This window comes from Eimeria maxima, genomic scaffold, assembly GCF_000499605.1.
Source record: "Eimeria maxima Weybridge genomic scaffold, Emw_scaff4, whole genome shotgun sequence".
Lineage (NCBI taxonomy): Eukaryota > Apicomplexa > Conoidasida > Eucoccidiorida > Eimeriidae > Eimeria > Eimeria maxima.
This window is the reverse complement of record NW_013563837.1, coordinates 69,331-85,745: the sequence shown is the minus strand read 5'-3', so window position 1 is coordinate 85,745 and position 16,415 is coordinate 69,331. Positions and strand designations below refer to the sequence as shown.

Below are 16,415 nucleotides of genomic sequence, written 5' to 3'. Positions count from 1 at the left end.
AAGCCCCCCCCTTCCCCCCCCCCCCCCCCCCCCCCCCCTTCCCTGGCGCGCCATATGCGTACTGCACATTGGCAGTGCAGAAACTTACTTGTTGCTTGTTGCGTACACATGGACTCTTGAATATTTAGAGTAGACCTTTGTTTGCACCCAGGCAGTGCGTCGTCACAACAGCAGATTCCCCGTCGGGAAAAACACCAGACGCAAGTGTGCCCTTTCTGGAATGTGTTAACAGTAATGGTGCTCGCACGTTTGTTTTTTTTTGGCTGGCGCTTCAGCATTGGGAGCGTCTCATACATTTGCTCAAACGCGTGTGCAATTCTGATAGCAGGGAGTAGGTTCCCGAAGCCCCCCTCAGAAGTGGTTAACAGCACAAGTTTTTATCTTCTGGCTGCACTCATGAATTGCGTCTTCAAGATATCAAGAGACAGCTCAGCCTGCTGGTTACTCTGAGTGCAGGAGGTGAGCCACAGGGCTTTTTTCAGGGGTTGGGGATTCAGTAGTTGGGTTTAGGGTTGGCTGCTACGTATTGCTTGTTAGGCTGCTGATGAGCATGAGAAACGAACTGCAGAGCCTAGTGGTCTAGGCCAGCCAGAAGGATGCTGCTTATCTTCTCTCTCTCCTTTGTGTGGCCGGAGGAGTCAAATGCGGATATACCCTCAATCTGAAAGAATTTCCGGGGCACTAAGAGTCCTGCAGAACACACGAGCTGTACGGCGCGCATTTTGAACACACGACCCATCACGAGAACAGAAAGTGCGTGCTTTCGATTCCCAGCTGTCCCAGCAGTAGAATTGCTGTTGCAAACAATGGACTACGGTATTGCATATGCCGACGGTTACTAGCAAGTGCTTAGGAGACGTCCAGTGGTTTGTCCTGGCTTCCACACAAATGATCACAACAGCCGTATGGAGACGGCTGGCATATGGAGTTTGCTCACAGGGCTTGGTGATGTTTGGCGCGTAGGGACTCCAGTTCGTGCGTGCTTGTCGAGTCCCGTGTGGAGACTTTTCCTGTAGTAGGCATGTAGCTCTTTTAGTACACCTCAAATTTCTAGTCAGAATTTAAGGGCATGCAAGGGCGGTGTGCGCATCATATTGGCTACGTCTTTTGTCTATGCCGGAAGCCGTAACTTTATGTTCCACTTCCCACAGAGTGCGTGACTGCCTGCAGTCGTTGCCTGCTGGGGATTCGCTGCCTGCAGGTGGTTCGTCATCTTGTGTTGCATCAGCCTCTGGGTTCGAAACGCCAACGCTGACTTACATGTGACCCTCTATTGCTGCTGTGGCTGCTGCACTGCAGTTGGTAGTTTACATATCTGGTTTCGCCACACCATACGCGAAAGCTCGGATTACGGATTCGAAACGAGCACGTTTACGCTCCTAAAGCATGGCCTGTTCAACTATATTCTCCAGGACGTAGGTGCTCGCTCTCGTTCGCCAATCGTTAGCATTTTCTCTTGTTCATGTACTTTCACACCTCCGCATAAGACCAAATTACGGGTGATTGACTCCTATGCGTGTCCTGGTACGTATCCTGTGACTGGAACATCTGAAATTGGGATTTACGGTCTACGGATTTGGGTTTGTGCGTACGAGTAATGGCAATGAACCCAACGGCAAAACACCAGGTTTTGCGCGTACTTCTGCAGCAAATAGCATTACTTTACATTGCTGATGAGCTCACATTCATTCATTGCATCGTCAAGCACCTTGATAGCTAGTGCGTCCTATGTCAAGAGAGACAATCACTACACATGCGCCCTGTATAGTTGAATGGAGTGTTTGTGTGCAAGCACCCAAAGCCAAGGCCCAGTGCTGTTTCGACGCATGTGCTCAAAACGCGCTGACCCTGGCTTGCGGCAATGGCCCTTTTGGCAGCCCATACATAAAACCGCATGCCACCCTGCGGCTGTAAAAGCAGATCGTGTGTCATTTTTTGCTGCGATCGTCCTTTCCTGCATGCGTTGGGTGCTGCATTTGTCTGCTCTTGCATGCATTGTTTGCATGAAGCTTGCTAAGAGGCTTGATGCTACTCTGCTGCTGTAGTATTCTTACGAAACGATTTGTTGCTGAAATCTGTCGTGCAGGATGTCCACAAGCCGGAGATATTGCTCTCTGCTTCAGTTTGACCCCTCCAAAAGAGTTTAGCACAACAAAGAAGGTGCGCCCCACTTTTCAGCAACCCCAGTTTTCGCTCCTATTGCTGTTGCTTCATCTGCGTACTGTAAGCGTAGTACTCTATTTCGCATAGCTACCCATGAGGTGTCTCTTATCGGGGTCTGTTGACAGTCGCGTGACGAGGCACCGAGCCCCGAGCCAGGTGGCTCGGGGGTGTTCGCTGTTCTGCGAGCACGGCGATATGAAACATCAATTGCAAGGCGGGCCCATCAGTCGCTGTCTACTCGCAGGGAGTGCGTTAGGCAGGCGCCTGCAAGCTGTACGTTGCTTTGGGGAGGAGATGTAAGAGGCTGACCATGCAGGAGATGCGATTAGCTATTATTAGGTCGGGACGTTTTCGCTTAAAGCTACGCTTGTTGCGGGAATTAGCCCAACGGCTCACTACACGAGCTCACTGCTCGTTTCATCTTTTCCTGATAACGATATTATTGTACCAGCAGTGCATATTGCCACTCACAAGGCTTGCAATTAACACAATAGCGATTTCATGGGCAGCGTGCGTTTGTTTTGGGTGATGTGTAGCTAGTAGGTCTTGGAGGCTTCGAGAGTCACCAGCAGTAGCTGAAACGCTGGCGTTGTTTTGGGTGCAACTCGTGTTGCTTTCACGTCGCTGGATTTATGGTCATTATGGCGTTCGCATTGTTCTTCTGTATGTTTGGTGGGTAACCCAGTTGCATGCTCTCTGCCCAGGCCGTATCACGAGCTCTCCGAGGTTCTTGAAGCCGTCGACCGAATATGTGCTCCCTCGCTTTTTTTCTCATAGGCAGTGAGCATCAACCATGCAGAATCTACAGCCCGCTTGACGAGTTGCACAGCGCTTTTCTATCATGATGTGCAGAAGGCATACGCTGAGGCATAGACGACCACATTGACTCCGCGTTGGGAACCAAGGCCCCTCGCATTTGGCGCTTGCAAAGTCAGGGTTCAGTGTTTAGGTTTACACTGCATATGGTGCAGTCTAATACGTCATCATATTGTTTTCTTTCGATTTGCGCCGCCTTGATATGCTCTCACCAGCACTGTGCTGCTTCTCTTACCGGTTTTCCACATGATTGATACGCCGTTAAGAAGCTTAACAACTCCAGCATTCGCATGTGTACGTTATATGTATAACATATATACATCCTATGGATGTGCGTGTACAATTATGTGAATGTGCATGCATCAAAAAGATGTGTTACAATATCCGTATGGGAGCAGCACTGCTTCAAAAACACTTTACACAGCTGGAAGCTCTTTGAACTGCCGTACACCGTTCAATATCTGTCAAACCCTAAGCCAAGTCAGCCTTTAAATCCTCACACCCTAGCCCTTACTGCCTTGAGGCCCGATCGCCTACTCCTAGACTGAAAGCCTCCGTTTGTCCGTTAGGGCTGGTGTCGAACAGTGAGTAAGCTGGGTGCCATTTTCACAATTCTGGCTGTAGGCTTCCAACTTCGGGCACCTAGTTGAATATTCACTATTCATCTAAAGGCGAAAGCAAAGGCAAAGGCAAAGCTCCTCAACACGACACACCTGGCCTTGGCCTGGTGACAACTATCCCCCAACAACTACGACAACTATCTCCTCGAATCTATTATTTGTCAATTTGTCAAGCTGCACGTCGCTGTGTGTTGCGCCTTTGTGTGAAAGTAAGCACAAACTGTACTCAATGCTCTTAGAATAGAATGAACAAGCCACGCATTACGCCATGCAACAGGTGGTGGCGTAAGGCGTTTAGCCGATACAAAACAGATGAATATCTCGAAATATTCTCAAATGAATAAAAGAGGCTGGACCTGTAATGGTGGGTAGACCGTTCCTAACAATACGAGCAAGCGCACGCGAGCAAACGAAAATATATTGATGTGCATTTGCCCCTGTTACCAGAGGTCAACTCAATGCCGAAGGAAACAAAAAACGACGCGTGTCTATATATATGCCAATGTTGCTGCTGTTAGCGCTCGCGCTGCAGCAGCAGCATACGCCAATGCGGAGATCTAAACCGTAAACCTCTTCTCCTCTAGTTCAATCAGTCTTCTCTGAATCCTGCCGAAAATTTCCATCCCTTTCATCTTCCTCATCCCCGTCCAAGTACCGCTCCTGCAACCTTTCAATTCTGCTCACGTAACCGCAGCCGCAAAAGCATCCGAAACACAATGCGCATGTGATAGAAAATACATGTGATAGAAAATACCACATCCTTAGCAACAGCAATAGCAGCTGTACGAGGGCCAACAGCAACATAAGAAGTAACAGCTTTTCTAACAGCAACGGCAAGGGCAACAGCAGCAGCAGCAGTAACGATAACAGCTGCAGTAGCAGCTTGGAAAAAGCCACCGCTGCAGCTGCAACAGCGGAAATATCACAGGATGTGGAGGGGTTGGCAAGGCAATGAAATTACAGATTCTGTCTTTCTTCTTCTGTATTTAGCTGCAACGGGTATCCAGTCCGATTCTCCGTGTAATTCCCCAATGCGAAGCCATTAGCTGTGTCTGCTGTTCGTAAAGCCAGCAACATGCACTCCTTGTCTGTTACCGCTACGGGTAGGAATGAAACGATACTGTCAACAACACAATTCACACAATTCAACAGCATCGTTGAGGCGATTAAAGCAACGCAACTCAGGGATTCAACAACTCAATGCAAACGACTGGAGCAATTCAACAGTACAATAGCAGCTATTGGACGACGCAACCAACGAAACTAAACTGTATCACAGAACCAGTTCGCTAATAATTCAAACAACACAATTCAAAAACCTCAACAGCGCAGCTCGAGAACTTCAACACAATTCACATATGCCAACAGCGCACGTCAAACTACTCTGTGACACAAATCAAGCATCCCAAACAAGCCAACGAGAAGCCAATTCAAACAACGCACGAACGGCGCTACTAAGGCAATTCAACGGGATAACAATTTGGAAAACTCAAACGGAAAATTCAAACCCATCAGCAAGACAATTCAAATTAATATCTGCTCCATCTTCCTTACTTAAAATCTTCAACCAATTCGCACACTTCGCGCGCGAACCCCAGAAGCTTTTGCTGCACGATAGAAAAAAAAAAACATCCAGAGTACAAATGAAGTAAGAGGACTACATGCCATGCTTGTCACTAATATCAAAACTCAAGGCAGCCGCGAGCGTCCTGCCGTTCCTCAGTCGAAACAAGAACTAAACAAGAGAAGGCAAAACGCAGACAGGAGTGGCTGCTGAACACAGGCACACCCTATCGCGTTCTCTTGCGAAGGCGTTTATTGTCTCCTATACGTATGGAGTGTAGAGCAGCAGCAGGAGCACCAGGAACAGCAACAGCAGCAGCGGGGATAGCTGCAGAAGCAGCGGCAGCAGCAGCCACAGCCGGCTCCTGTCTTACCCCCACAGGATGAGGGTCTCTCCCCATCGTCTGCAGCAGCGCCTGGACGTCGTAGGCATCCGCGTAAAACTCCAGAGGAAACTCTGCAACGAATGAAAAGAACATTGCTGCTGATGTTTTTGCTGTTTTTGTTGTTTATATTGCCTCACTGCACCCCATAGTGCAGTTGCGTCTGGTGGTGCTATTGTTGTTCCTGTTGCAGGACTCATCCCCTCTACCGGTTCTGAAGGTTTGTTGCAATCTCTAAGCAGTGCAAGGACCATCGACCTGAATATAAATGCTGCTCTCTGTATATGTATCTCGGGGCATCTCCTCAAACATGAAAACATAAGAACACTGCTTGCCCATCGAGGTCAGAAGGAGAACCGGCAACACGCCGCCTTTGCAGGCGCAGCATTTACCCGAGCAAACAAAGGAACATATAAGCACACAAATAAACAAATCCAACACAAAAAACAATAAACAAGCGCGTAATAGGTGGACAAATATGCATAGTGCTCCCGGACGGCATTCTTACTCAAGTCCTTTCGATGATGGCGTAGGAGGTCGATTTTCGACAAAACATTGATATGAGGCAACTCCAGCTGCAACTGGGCGTACAGGGCCATCAGCAGCGCACTGATGTGCTGCAACAGAAACAGCAACATCACCAAAAACAGCAGCACCGTAAACGGCAACTCCGAACCAGAGCGGGCCAATTGTGCGCATTTATCGTAACGACTGCTGCTGCTTGCGAGGATGATACTGCTGCTGCTGATGTTGTTGTTGCTGCTACTGCTGCTGTGGCTTCTCACTTTGAATGTATCAGTGCAAAGCGTACTGTCCAAAACTTGAACCGCCGCCATCTGCAACAACCAAACCCCAAATAGTCGTCCCGATGTTGCCCAATAACGAAACCGCAGGCCTATGCTGTTTCTCGTGAGGATGGTGAACCTGCTAGTGCTCCTTGGCTGCCTCTGCACCGGTTTGCTACTCCTGCCCTTCCATTTCCCTCCTCAGCTGACCCTAAAATCCAGTTTTTCGAGGTGTCTGATGATTGTACGCAGGGCCTCGTGATGTGTGAACAACTCGACTTGCCCAGGGCAATCGATCAGAACATAATAGTCTGGAGACGCAACAGCACCAGAACCAGCGGCGAACACAAAGCAACTAAAGAGCAACGCACAGGAGTAGTTTTTTAGCAGCCGCAAGCACAACTCCCCTCAGAGCAACAGCAGATACAACAGCACGAAGGCTTAAGCCACCGGAAATGCTCATATGCTAGAAACGCCAACCTCACTAAAGGTGCTAAACCGACGAATGCACAGCAGCCACAGCGATACCCGAAGCAGCAGCAGCGTCAGCAACAGGAGAAGAGAGAACAGCAAGTGTTGGCAGTTGTTGCTAACTCCGCCATTTTACTTCATTTTAGTTCCGTTGCTTAAACTTACTTTTGTACTTCTTTAGTTTCTCCACCAGCCAGTCGACGTTCTCCAACAAGAACTCCATGCAATAAATCATAGCTGCGCATACACCCCTCACTACGTGCGCATACATTCGTGCGCATTAAAGACTACCTGATGGAAATGTATACGCAGAGGGGGCAGCAGTAAAAGGCGAGGAGCTGATGGCAGAAAACCAGAAGTTACAGTCAACAACCAAAATAGATGAGAACCGTCATATACGCAACACCAACAAACACGTGATATGAAGCAAGAAAAGTGTGCGATGAAGGCATAGCAAGAGAGAAGAAGCAGCAGCAGTATGTGGCAGCTTTGTTGTTGCCGAAAGTGTACCACCGTTCGGTCCCAGCTGGTGTTTCTTCATTACATCTGTTCCTTTAATAAGATCCATTACGTCCACCGCGCATTCGTAAGGCAACAAGTCATTCATCGGGTCGAGGTTCACAATAATATGCTGTCGCTCCAGCGCCGTCAAGAGCTGCTGCATGCCGAAGCAGTAGCTGCTCTTGCCGCTGCCTGGTGGCCCTATCACGATCTGGCCGTACCACATGATGTGCTGATTGTAAGGAGGGGAGAAAGAAAAGAGAAGGGAAATGCAGTCGGAAAACGGAGAAGAAAAACGCCTCTTTGCTAATGTAGGCACTACCTACAAAAAGCTGCGCAGACACCTAGCGCAAACAACAGGTGAAGAGAAGGCTGAAGTCCGGGAATATGTTAAAACACATGCAACACGAGCCACAATCTCTGCTAAAGCAGATCACAGGGGATGATGCTGCTCTCTCGAAGAGATTGCTTCCGTTGCTGCTGCAGTACTCGTTGTTCTCGTTGCCGTTGCTGTTGTTGCTGCTGCTACGTTGCTGCAGCTTCAACGGCACGACAAAATGCAGAAGAGGTCCATATTCTAGAGGCTGATGGGGGTTGTATCTATTCGTGGCATTTCTTGAAGGGCTTGTAATCGATGCGGTTTCAGGTGTGCGAAAGAACACAGGCGGTTTAGTCAATGCCTCTGCAAAAATATCTATCTATAGGCAATCAAACAGCAAGATATAATACCATAAAACTCTAGGTTTAATCAAGGAGGACAATAGAAGGAATGCGCTAAGAAACGAGTGCGCTTTGCCGACAACTACGAGCAAGGGGCTGTTCTTACGCAGCTGCAGCCCCAAATGGTCTTCAACGGTCCACAACTTGTACATGTTGTATAATATCGACAGGAAACCCCAGAGAAATGAAATTTTGAGTGTATTTTTGATGCGTCTAGCCATTGCTTATTATTATCTAACAGACATATTTTCGTGTATTTTGTATACGGTATATCTACAGCGCTGAACACTTAGGCAACTGGAGGCGAAAGAGAGGACTCGAAGCGCTGCAGAGAATGAAATGGAGCATTTTCGAACAACAGGGTATCAAAATGAAGGAAATTTCAGGTGTCGTTTCAATTAACCCTGTCAAATGCCTTTTCATTATAGTCTTTTTGTTCTTATGATGCTGTACAACACGTGCTCTGTGTTGCGTAGCGACAGCGTAGTTCCGTTGCACGTGTGTGCCAAGATCGGAAGAGAAACCAGACGACACCACATTATTGGGTCGAATCTGGCATTACGTTTTTGAATCAATCGTTTTTAATTGTATTTTTCAGTGTACATTCCGCGAGGAACCCGCTGAGATTGTTTTTTTTTCATCAGCTTCTTCTTCACCCTGCAATTCCATACAATAGACAGCATCCGCGGATAATCAGGAAGCAAGGCATCTAAAACCGCTTTATTTCTGCTGCTGCAGCCATCGCAGATATCTGGCCTTCTGAAAATGCCCTCAACACACGCCGCAGTTCCGCTTTTTTTACTTTTGGTAGTTTCCGCTTTTGAGAGTTTTTCCCTAGATGTTGCCGCCAGTAGCGGTTCTGATGTGAACGGTGAGCCGATATTACTGTTGACGAATCACCATTTTAAGATGCATAATAATTTTGGCATCAAATGCGATTCAAAGGTCCTTCGAGGGAACGCGTTCTCCAAGAAATAGAAGAGGTAATGTGAAATAAGTGACGAACTGCCAGGTCTAGAGGTACTGATATTCGAATTTCCGATTCAGGAAGGCTCGAACACGGGCGCGCAGGCCGATATAAACATACTAGCAGGTAAAATGTTGTTTCGCAGTGTACAATGCGCACTATTGATAAAAACGTACATCAAATGTTGGGTCAAATTTACAATTACGTCAGGCCTTGGAACTCCCAGCGAATGGTTCAAGTTTTTCACTTCCGACTCTCCTTTCCTCTCCGAAGCCATAAGCCCTCGTCTTCGGGGAACGATTGATTTAATGCTGTCTGACTTGGTGACCTCTTCAGCAGCTGCTGCTGCATATGCGCTGCACGGACCAGACAGGGCTCAGCCCCCATGGGAACAGCAACGGCCCGTTAAGAATTTCTCTGAAGTAGCAGGACTGGTGGCGCGGCTCTTTCTAGGAGGGGATTCTGAAGACAGTGTCGGGCTTGCGAAAAAAGAAAAACAACAAACGCCTCCCCCGCAACAGCTGCTGCAGCGCTCGGAGGAAGAAAAAAAGGCAACGAGTCAGCAGCATTCCACCCCAAAATTGATCATCACGCCTCACGAGAATGCCGCAACAACAACGGCTCGTCAAAGGGAAACAGCTGCAACAAAGATAACGGCAAAGTCACCAACAGCAGCAGTCGACACTGCAGGGACACGAACAGCCAAAGGTTCAACTCCAGCGGAACCAGCAACCCGGGAAGCTGGGGTAAAGCTCCCTGAGTCAGCGACAGCAGATTCAAAGACTTTGGAGGCCCCTGCACTGGGCAGAGCAGCACGCAGAGAAGCGGGGGGAGGCATTCGAGAGGCCGCCCTGCGGAGGACCATCACAAGAGGCACTCTGATGACGGAAGGCGACATGGCAAAAGCTGAGGGGAAATATCATCCTCCGGCAGCCGTAGTGACAGCAGCGGAAGGAATAGCAGCACCCAAAGCACGTGCACCGGCTATGGTTTCACAGCAAGGTAGGGCAGCAGCTACAGCACCAGGAAGGGAAGCTCCTGAGCCTGTTGCTTCTGCAGCAGCTGCAGCACCTAGAAGGGAAACAGTTGGGTCTCCTCCTGCAGCAGAAGCAGCAAGATATGAAAGGGAAGCTGCGCCGGTTGTCAAGACGGCTGTAGAACAAGCAACAGCAGAAAGTACAGCAATGGATGGTAGTCCTGCTATGTCTGTTGTTGGAAGGTTAGCACCAGAGGCAGCAGGACCAGAAACACCTACGGGACATCCCCTGCCTATTCCTGAATTGCCTGCAGAAGCAGCAAGTGAAGGTGCTTCTTTGGCTTCTGAAGAGGCACCAGCAGTAGCATCAAGTGTGGGAGAGTCTGCTTCATCTTCTGAAGTAACAGCAGCAACAAAAAGGGAATCGGGTGAACGCAGTGCTACACCTGTTCGTGAAGCAACAGCAGCAGTAGCATCACCCGCTGCAGAAGCAACGACAGCACCAAAGGCAGCAGACTCCGGAGCAGGACAGGAAGCTGGCGCAAGCTTTCGGCGGCTCCAGCAGGACATCAGCGGATGGGGTGACAAACCTAACCTGCAGGAGCAGCAGGAGCTTCTGCAGAAGCAGCTTCTCCTGCAGAAGCAGCTGAACGAGCAGCAAATGCAACAACAGGAGATGCAGCAGCACCTGCACGAGCAGCAGTTGCACCAGAACATGCAACAGCACCACTTGATGCAGCAACACATGCAGCAGCAGCTGGCCCCGGTGATGCGGGTGGACGTGGCATTGGCACGACTGCCACAGATACTGCCGGTCGCAGCAGCAGCAACCTCCCATGCAATGGAGGCTGTTGTAGGCACCACGAAAACCCTGGCTGCCGCAGCAGCAGCGTCAGCACAGGATGCGCTTTCTAGAAGACAGCGAAACAGAGTAGCAGCAAATCGGCAACACTAAAAACCAGCACAAGCATAGACTAACAACCAATTTAATTTAGCCTCTATAAGGCCCTTATTTCCTCTGCAATCACTATGGAGACTCATGGGTGGCTGCTACGCCTTTGCTCCTACTGCGTTGCTTTGTTGCTGCTGCGTTACTTTGCCGCTGCTGCTGCTTGCCTAGCGACTGTCGCTGGGGCTCTTACCTCTTGTTGCTGAGCCTTTTTCAAGCTACCTATACCGTAAAGCCTAGTATACGTTAGAACTGCAACTGTTTAACTACTTGATGTTAGTGGACAGACCCGGTTTTGCTGCTTTGTCTGCTGCTGCTGGCGTTGCTGCAGGTGGGTGCTTCCCTGCGGAAGCTTAAAACTTGCAGTGCGTTTGTTAGGAGGCGTCCCTCACTGGTTCCCTTATTCACCTGCTGCGGCACAGTTGCCGCAGTTCACGCTGACCTTGCGGGTGCAGCTCTCCTGGAGCTGGTGGTGGCTAGCTGCAGGTAGCTGCAGCTAGCTGTCCGTACCTGCGGCAATTCTTGTAGCCCGCTGTTGCGGTAACCACCTGTAGCTAGCCGCAGCTAGCTGCCGCCCAACCTGTAGCTACCGCCAGCTAGCAGCATGTTTGTGAAGCTTGCTATTTCAGTTGGCGGAGCATGGGCTGGCGTATTGTGCTGTACCTAACTGTACGCTAGTGTTGTGCCGCATCAGCTTGCTGTGGCAAGCTGTGAGTAGCGTAGCTGAGTCGCCTACCTGGACGGTGCTGCCTGGGTTGCTTCATCTGCCGCTAAGCAGAGTCCCTTAGCGGCTTCATGCTGCCGCGGTGCTTCGTGTGTGCTGGGAGACGGGGGGTAGAGGGGGATTGCGGGAGGTTGCTGAGTGTCTTGCATGAAGGTCTTTTTAAGGCAAATGGCTACGAAGACAATTGTAGTGACAAGGCAAAGGAGGCCTGCGACAACGGCGAAGAAGCGAATACTGGAGACCTGCGGGCTGGGGGCTGCCTGGAGGTGTTTGTACACCGCCGGCACTGCGCTGCAGTCGTTGCAGTAGCGGAACACTTTCGAGCCGTCCTTTTTGCTGCATTTGTTGCCGTTACCTCTTGAAGGAGTAATCACGTGGTATGTCCGATACTGAAAACATTCCCCTACGTAGTAGCCGTCGGGGCCTCGCTGTAAGTTGAATTCGTCTTCGGAGTCGTGGTGGGTGTCGTGGCCCTCCAGAGGCTCACAGGGAGACCACGCGCCGTATCCCCCCTTGCAGTCCACGTCGATGCCGCTGCTGCCCATGCTGCTGCTGCTGCTCATGTTGTTGCCGCTGCTTGTGTTGTTGTTGCTGCCGCTGGTTGAGGGACTGGAGCTGGAGGGGATAAGGTTGGCCCCGCTGCTGCTCGGCAGAGGAGCGGGGGTGTCCGTGTCTCCGCCTTCGGCTGTAGCACACACAGAAGTTAGAAAGGACGGGGTTTGTCAGTGTATGGGCTGGCAGGAACGTTGGGCCTGCACCAAAGACACGAGGTTTGTTGTAAACAGGTATCATCTGTTTCAATTTAGCTCGTGTGCTGCCTTTGTTAATGCCTTGTGTCTCTGTTTAGCTAGAGCGAAAAAGCGAAGACATCAGCTGACTGGACTCGTCAGGCAACACTACAAGTGTAGAACCCTAAACTGTCAACCATAAAAAGATAAAATATAGACGGAGGCAGAAAGAGACGGAAGCCGAAGTTCGTGTGGGTGAGCAGCAAACTCCTGGCAGTTTGTTCTTACCTTGGTCTGCTCCCCTGACATGGAGGAACGCGTGCAGGAGGAGGAGGGGGTAAAAGAAGGAATGAAGCAGCATTGCACCGGCAACAACAACAGTGAATAATAATAACAGCAGCTGCTGCAGAGTTCGTGTCGGAGCACCTAAGACCTGCAAGCGACTGAAACAACAATTGAAATGAAGTGACCTTTACCTAACTCAAAGCAGCAGCAACCAACGAACAACGAAAGAGAGATAGGCTCGGGCGCAGATCGGGCGGAGCAGCAGCAGCAGCAACAGCGGCTCGGCAGCAGCGGAAAGTGACCTGCGGCGGTTCCAGCTGCTGGTGCTGCTGCCTGACGCGTGTGCAGCGCTTAAGCATCATATTTGTTGCAAATATATATTACATAATTCTTCTATTTCTGTCGCAGGTGTATCTATTTGTTCGTTTTTTTCTATTTATTAATCCTTTCGACAAATATCTGTCTAACTACCCTAGCACCCCTAGAGCAGGAGCCGACGGAGAGCATTTCAGTCTTTCGTGCAGTGTTTGTTTGTGGGCTTAAATAGGTACATAAAAAGGTAAAAAAATAAGAAATTCGTCAAATTCAATTAAAATGTGTCTTTCCCTCTCTTTTTTGTTTCTTTTCTCCCTCGCTTCCCCGTATTTCCTCTCCGCCTCTGCTCAAGACTTCGAGATAAGTCCTGACATCCTCCTAGCTGGGTCCCCAGCAGCAATGTTATTCGCCTTCCTTGACACTCAAGAAGATTTCTCTGGCGCTTCTCAGGCTCTCGCTGCTCTCCCTTCGGTCTGCAAGACTCAAGGGCTCGCCGAGACCCTCACCAGCAGCAGGAGCAGCAGCAGCGAGGCAGTAGCGGCAAACGTTGACTGCAATCTCACTGGAGTGGACCCTGAGTGCTTCCTCATCAACCTTGCAGGCTAGTGCCGAACCTCACGAGCCGCTCGTTTCTACTGCTGCTGCTGCGTGTGCTTCTACTGCTGCCACTATTGCTGCTACCTCTGCAACTACTACTGCTAGTGCCGCTGCCGCTGCGGCTTTTGTACCTACTGGTGTTGCCGCCACCGATCCTTTAACAGCAGAAGCACGATTAGTAACTGTAGCTGCAGCCGCATTGGCATTAGCAGGCAGCAGAAGCCGGAGTTGCTACGTGCTGTTGCATGCGTTGGTTCGCCGTCTGTGCAGGTCAAGTGGGGAAGACATGGTCAACGCAACTTGCAGACGAGAGCCGAGCAGCAGAGATGATAGAGAGGCTGCTGAAAAAGCAAGGCCTCACGTTGCAGGCAGCAGCAGCAGCGTGTGCTGCTGCTCCTCTCGCTGTTCCGCTGCTGACGCAGTTCGGCTCGGCACTCCCAAGTGCTGCTGAAGTTATTGCAGAAGCCTCGGAGGCTTGCCGTGTCTGAGGTGTAATGTATACCCTAAGATAACGCCGCAGCTGCTCCTCAAGCGAAGCTGCACCAAGCAACAGCAGCTGTACCAGCGAAAGCAGCAGCAGCGGCAAGACAGCAGCAGCAGCAGCAGCAAAGGCAGCAGCAAAGGAACGGTGCATTGTATGTATTGCCTTGTTTGCAGACCTCGCTAGAGTCCCCTCCTCACTGGCTCCGTGTTCCCCATAAACCCTAAACCATGGGGGCTTCCACAGCCCTCTTCCTTAGTTGTATTCGCAGCCTTAGCGGCATTTGACCCCACCAATACAGTTAGCTAGCTGGGTAGCTAGCCATGCATCCAGCTAGTTAGCCAGCTAGCTAGCTAGCTAGCTAGCTGCCCCCAGACCCTCTTGTGCCTGCGAAGGCCCCTTTGTACGAACAGGAATCGAACAGACCCCACAACAAATCAGAAAACATTCACTAACACACACGGGAAGACTGCCACTAGAACTGCCTGGCCTGCTGCTGCTGCTGCTGCGTCTGGTGCTGCCTCTGGGTGCAGCACAGGCGTCCCTCGAGCCCTGCTGGACTGCCACGAAGTGGCCTAGGCAGCGGCGAGTTCAAAAGAAGGGTTTAGGGTTTGGTGTTTGGGGTTAATGGAGGGCATCTTCTTGGTGGGTAAGAATGGTGCAGTCGCTCTTAGGATATGCAGTGCACAGCAGCACATAACCCTGCTGCTGCTGCTCCGGCTCTAAGTAACTCTGCTCCGAACCGTCAATAGAACCCTTAAGCAGCTTCCCTGCAGCAGCAACAGCAAACGCAGTAGTAGCAGCAGCAGCATCGTTGAAGTAGGCAAGGAGGAAGTTAGCAGCTGTGGTAGCACCAGCAGGGCCAGCAGCAGCAACAGCAGCCCCCGAGTGAAAAACAACCACAAAACTGCGTCAGCAATGACAGAATGTGCAGGATCAGCAAAAGCAACAGCAGAGGCGGCGGCAAGCAGCTCACCTGCGCAGGTGCTGCAGGAACCTCCTCTACATGAGTAGGGCAGCTCGATGCCTGCTGCTTCGGCAGCATCTAAAATGTATTCATTTTCAGCACACTCGAAAACCTTCTCTTCCCCTGCAGTAGCAGCAACAACAACACCAACAGCAGCAGCAGCAGTGTGCAGGGCACGGAGAGGCTCGGCTGCACTGCACTGCAGCAGCAGTGCACTGCAGCAGCAAACGTACCTTCAGGAGATTGCAGGCGGATTTGGTACAGCAAACGAGTTGATGCAGCGATGCTTTGCTGCTGCTGCTGTTGCTGTAATAGCAGTAGAAACTGCTGCTGCTGCCGCCGCTGTTGTGGCGAGCTGGTGTTGGACAAGGGGCCCTGCCGCTGAAGCAGGAAAGATGACCCCTTCCCGGGTACAGAAGCAAAAGCAAATGGAAGTCGTACTGCATATTCCAACTGCTGCCACTGACCCTGCGGCTGCTGCTGCTGCTGCTGCTGCTGCACTGCCCCTGTATACGTGATGACGACCCCGCGTTGCTGGAGCGACGTGCATGCAATCTGCCTCCAGCAGCTGCAACCGCAGAGTAGCAGCAGCAGCAGCCGCAGCTGCACAACCCGGGATAAAGCCTTAAACATCATCGGGCTTCGGCAGCAGAGTTGTTTGCTGCTGCTGCTGCTACTGCTATTGCTGCTGCCCTGGTTGTGGGGCCGGGCTTCTCGCCGTCCCGAGCCCGGCACACGGATTGATTTCGCCTTCGCCACAAGTTCCTGCTGTCGCTGTTCTGGTTGATACAGTGGCAGCTGTCGTTGCTGCTGCAGCTGTTGCTGTTGCTGCTGCTGCTGCTCTCAGCCTCCGGCAGGATTGCAGCGGACGAAATGCAGGGGAGTTGCTGCTGCAGCACACGCCGCAGCAACAGAAATAAACAGATTTGAGAAGAAATTCATTAAAGGAAAAATGCAATACAGCTGCAGCAGTAGTATCTGGTACTGGCGATGCTGCTGCCTGGAAGTACATGATGTCTCAGGACCCGGGAGGAACCGTTCTATGTGCAGCAGCAGCAGCAACAGTGTCGGCAGAAGCAGCTGCTACTGCAGCCCCAGCTGCTGCACGAAGCATAATAATAATTGTTTTATAAACGACAGTTTATTAAGTTATATTACGTGTTGTAGCAGGTGCTGCTAGTCTTGCTGCTGTTGCTGCTGCTTGGGGCCCATGCCGCAGCCGACTCGAGGCACGGTCGCAGGTAACGTAGAAGCAGAAGCACCAGCACCTGCAGTAGCATTTGCTGATGCTGCTCTGAAACTGCAGCATCTGCTGCAACAGGGTCTCTCTTGTCGCTCTCGGTGTATGCCTTTGGGAGATCTTCACTTGTGCTGCGACGCTGCAGCAACCGTTGCTCGTTTTGT

The 16,415-nt window shown here is 50.8% G+C and overlaps 5 protein-coding genes across 5 annotated transcripts; 2 read left to right on the top strand and 3 right to left on the bottom strand.

Moving 5' to 3' along the window:
- Positions 1-4,184: 4,184 nt before the first annotated feature.
- Positions 4,185-7,528, bottom strand: EMWEY_00000720 (conserved hypothetical ATP-binding domain-containing protein, putative; the record flags this gene model as incomplete). The annotated part of the gene is made up of 8 exons (XM_013478355.1): positions 4,185-4,275; positions 4,561-4,719; positions 5,154-5,206; positions 5,537-5,619; positions 6,054-6,381; positions 6,541-6,641; positions 6,967-7,038; positions 7,312-7,528. 8 exons carry the CDS (start codon positions 7,526-7,528, stop codon positions 4,185-4,187), a joined length of 1,104 nt encoding a protein of 367 aa, XP_013333809.1.
- A 1,592-nt stretch (positions 7,529-9,120) lies between these two features.
- On the top strand, positions 9,121-10,920 carry EMWEY_00000710 (hypothetical protein, conserved; the record flags this gene model as incomplete). Its single annotated transcript, XM_013478354.1, has 1 exon — positions 9,121-10,920. The coding sequence occupies one exon, from the start codon at positions 9,121-9,123 to the stop codon at positions 10,918-10,920; it is 1,800 nt and encodes a 599-aa protein (XP_013333808.1).
- A 726-nt stretch (positions 10,921-11,646) lies between these two features.
- On the bottom strand, positions 11,647-12,727 carry EMWEY_00000700 (hypothetical protein, conserved; the record flags this gene model as incomplete). Its single annotated transcript, XM_013478353.1, has 2 exons — positions 11,647-12,323; positions 12,655-12,727. The coding sequence occupies 2 exons, from the start codon at positions 12,725-12,727 to the stop codon at positions 11,647-11,649; spliced, it is 750 nt and encodes a 249-aa protein (XP_013333807.1).
- Positions 12,728-13,245: 518 nt separating this feature from the next.
- On the top strand, positions 13,246-13,572 carry EMWEY_00000690 (hypothetical protein, conserved; the record flags this gene model as incomplete). Its single annotated transcript, XM_013478352.1, has 1 exon — positions 13,246-13,572. One exon carries the CDS (start codon positions 13,246-13,248, stop codon positions 13,570-13,572), a length of 327 nt encoding a protein of 108 aa, XP_013333806.1.
- Positions 13,573-14,668: 1,096 nt separating this feature from the next.
- On the bottom strand, positions 14,669-15,644 carry EMWEY_00000680 (ferredoxin, putative; the record flags this gene model as incomplete). Its single annotated transcript, XM_013478351.1, has 3 exons — positions 14,669-14,814; positions 15,021-15,134; positions 15,245-15,644. 3 exons carry the CDS (start codon positions 15,642-15,644, stop codon positions 14,669-14,671), a joined length of 660 nt encoding a protein of 219 aa, XP_013333805.1.
- Between the last annotated feature and the right edge of the window lie 771 nt (positions 15,645-16,415).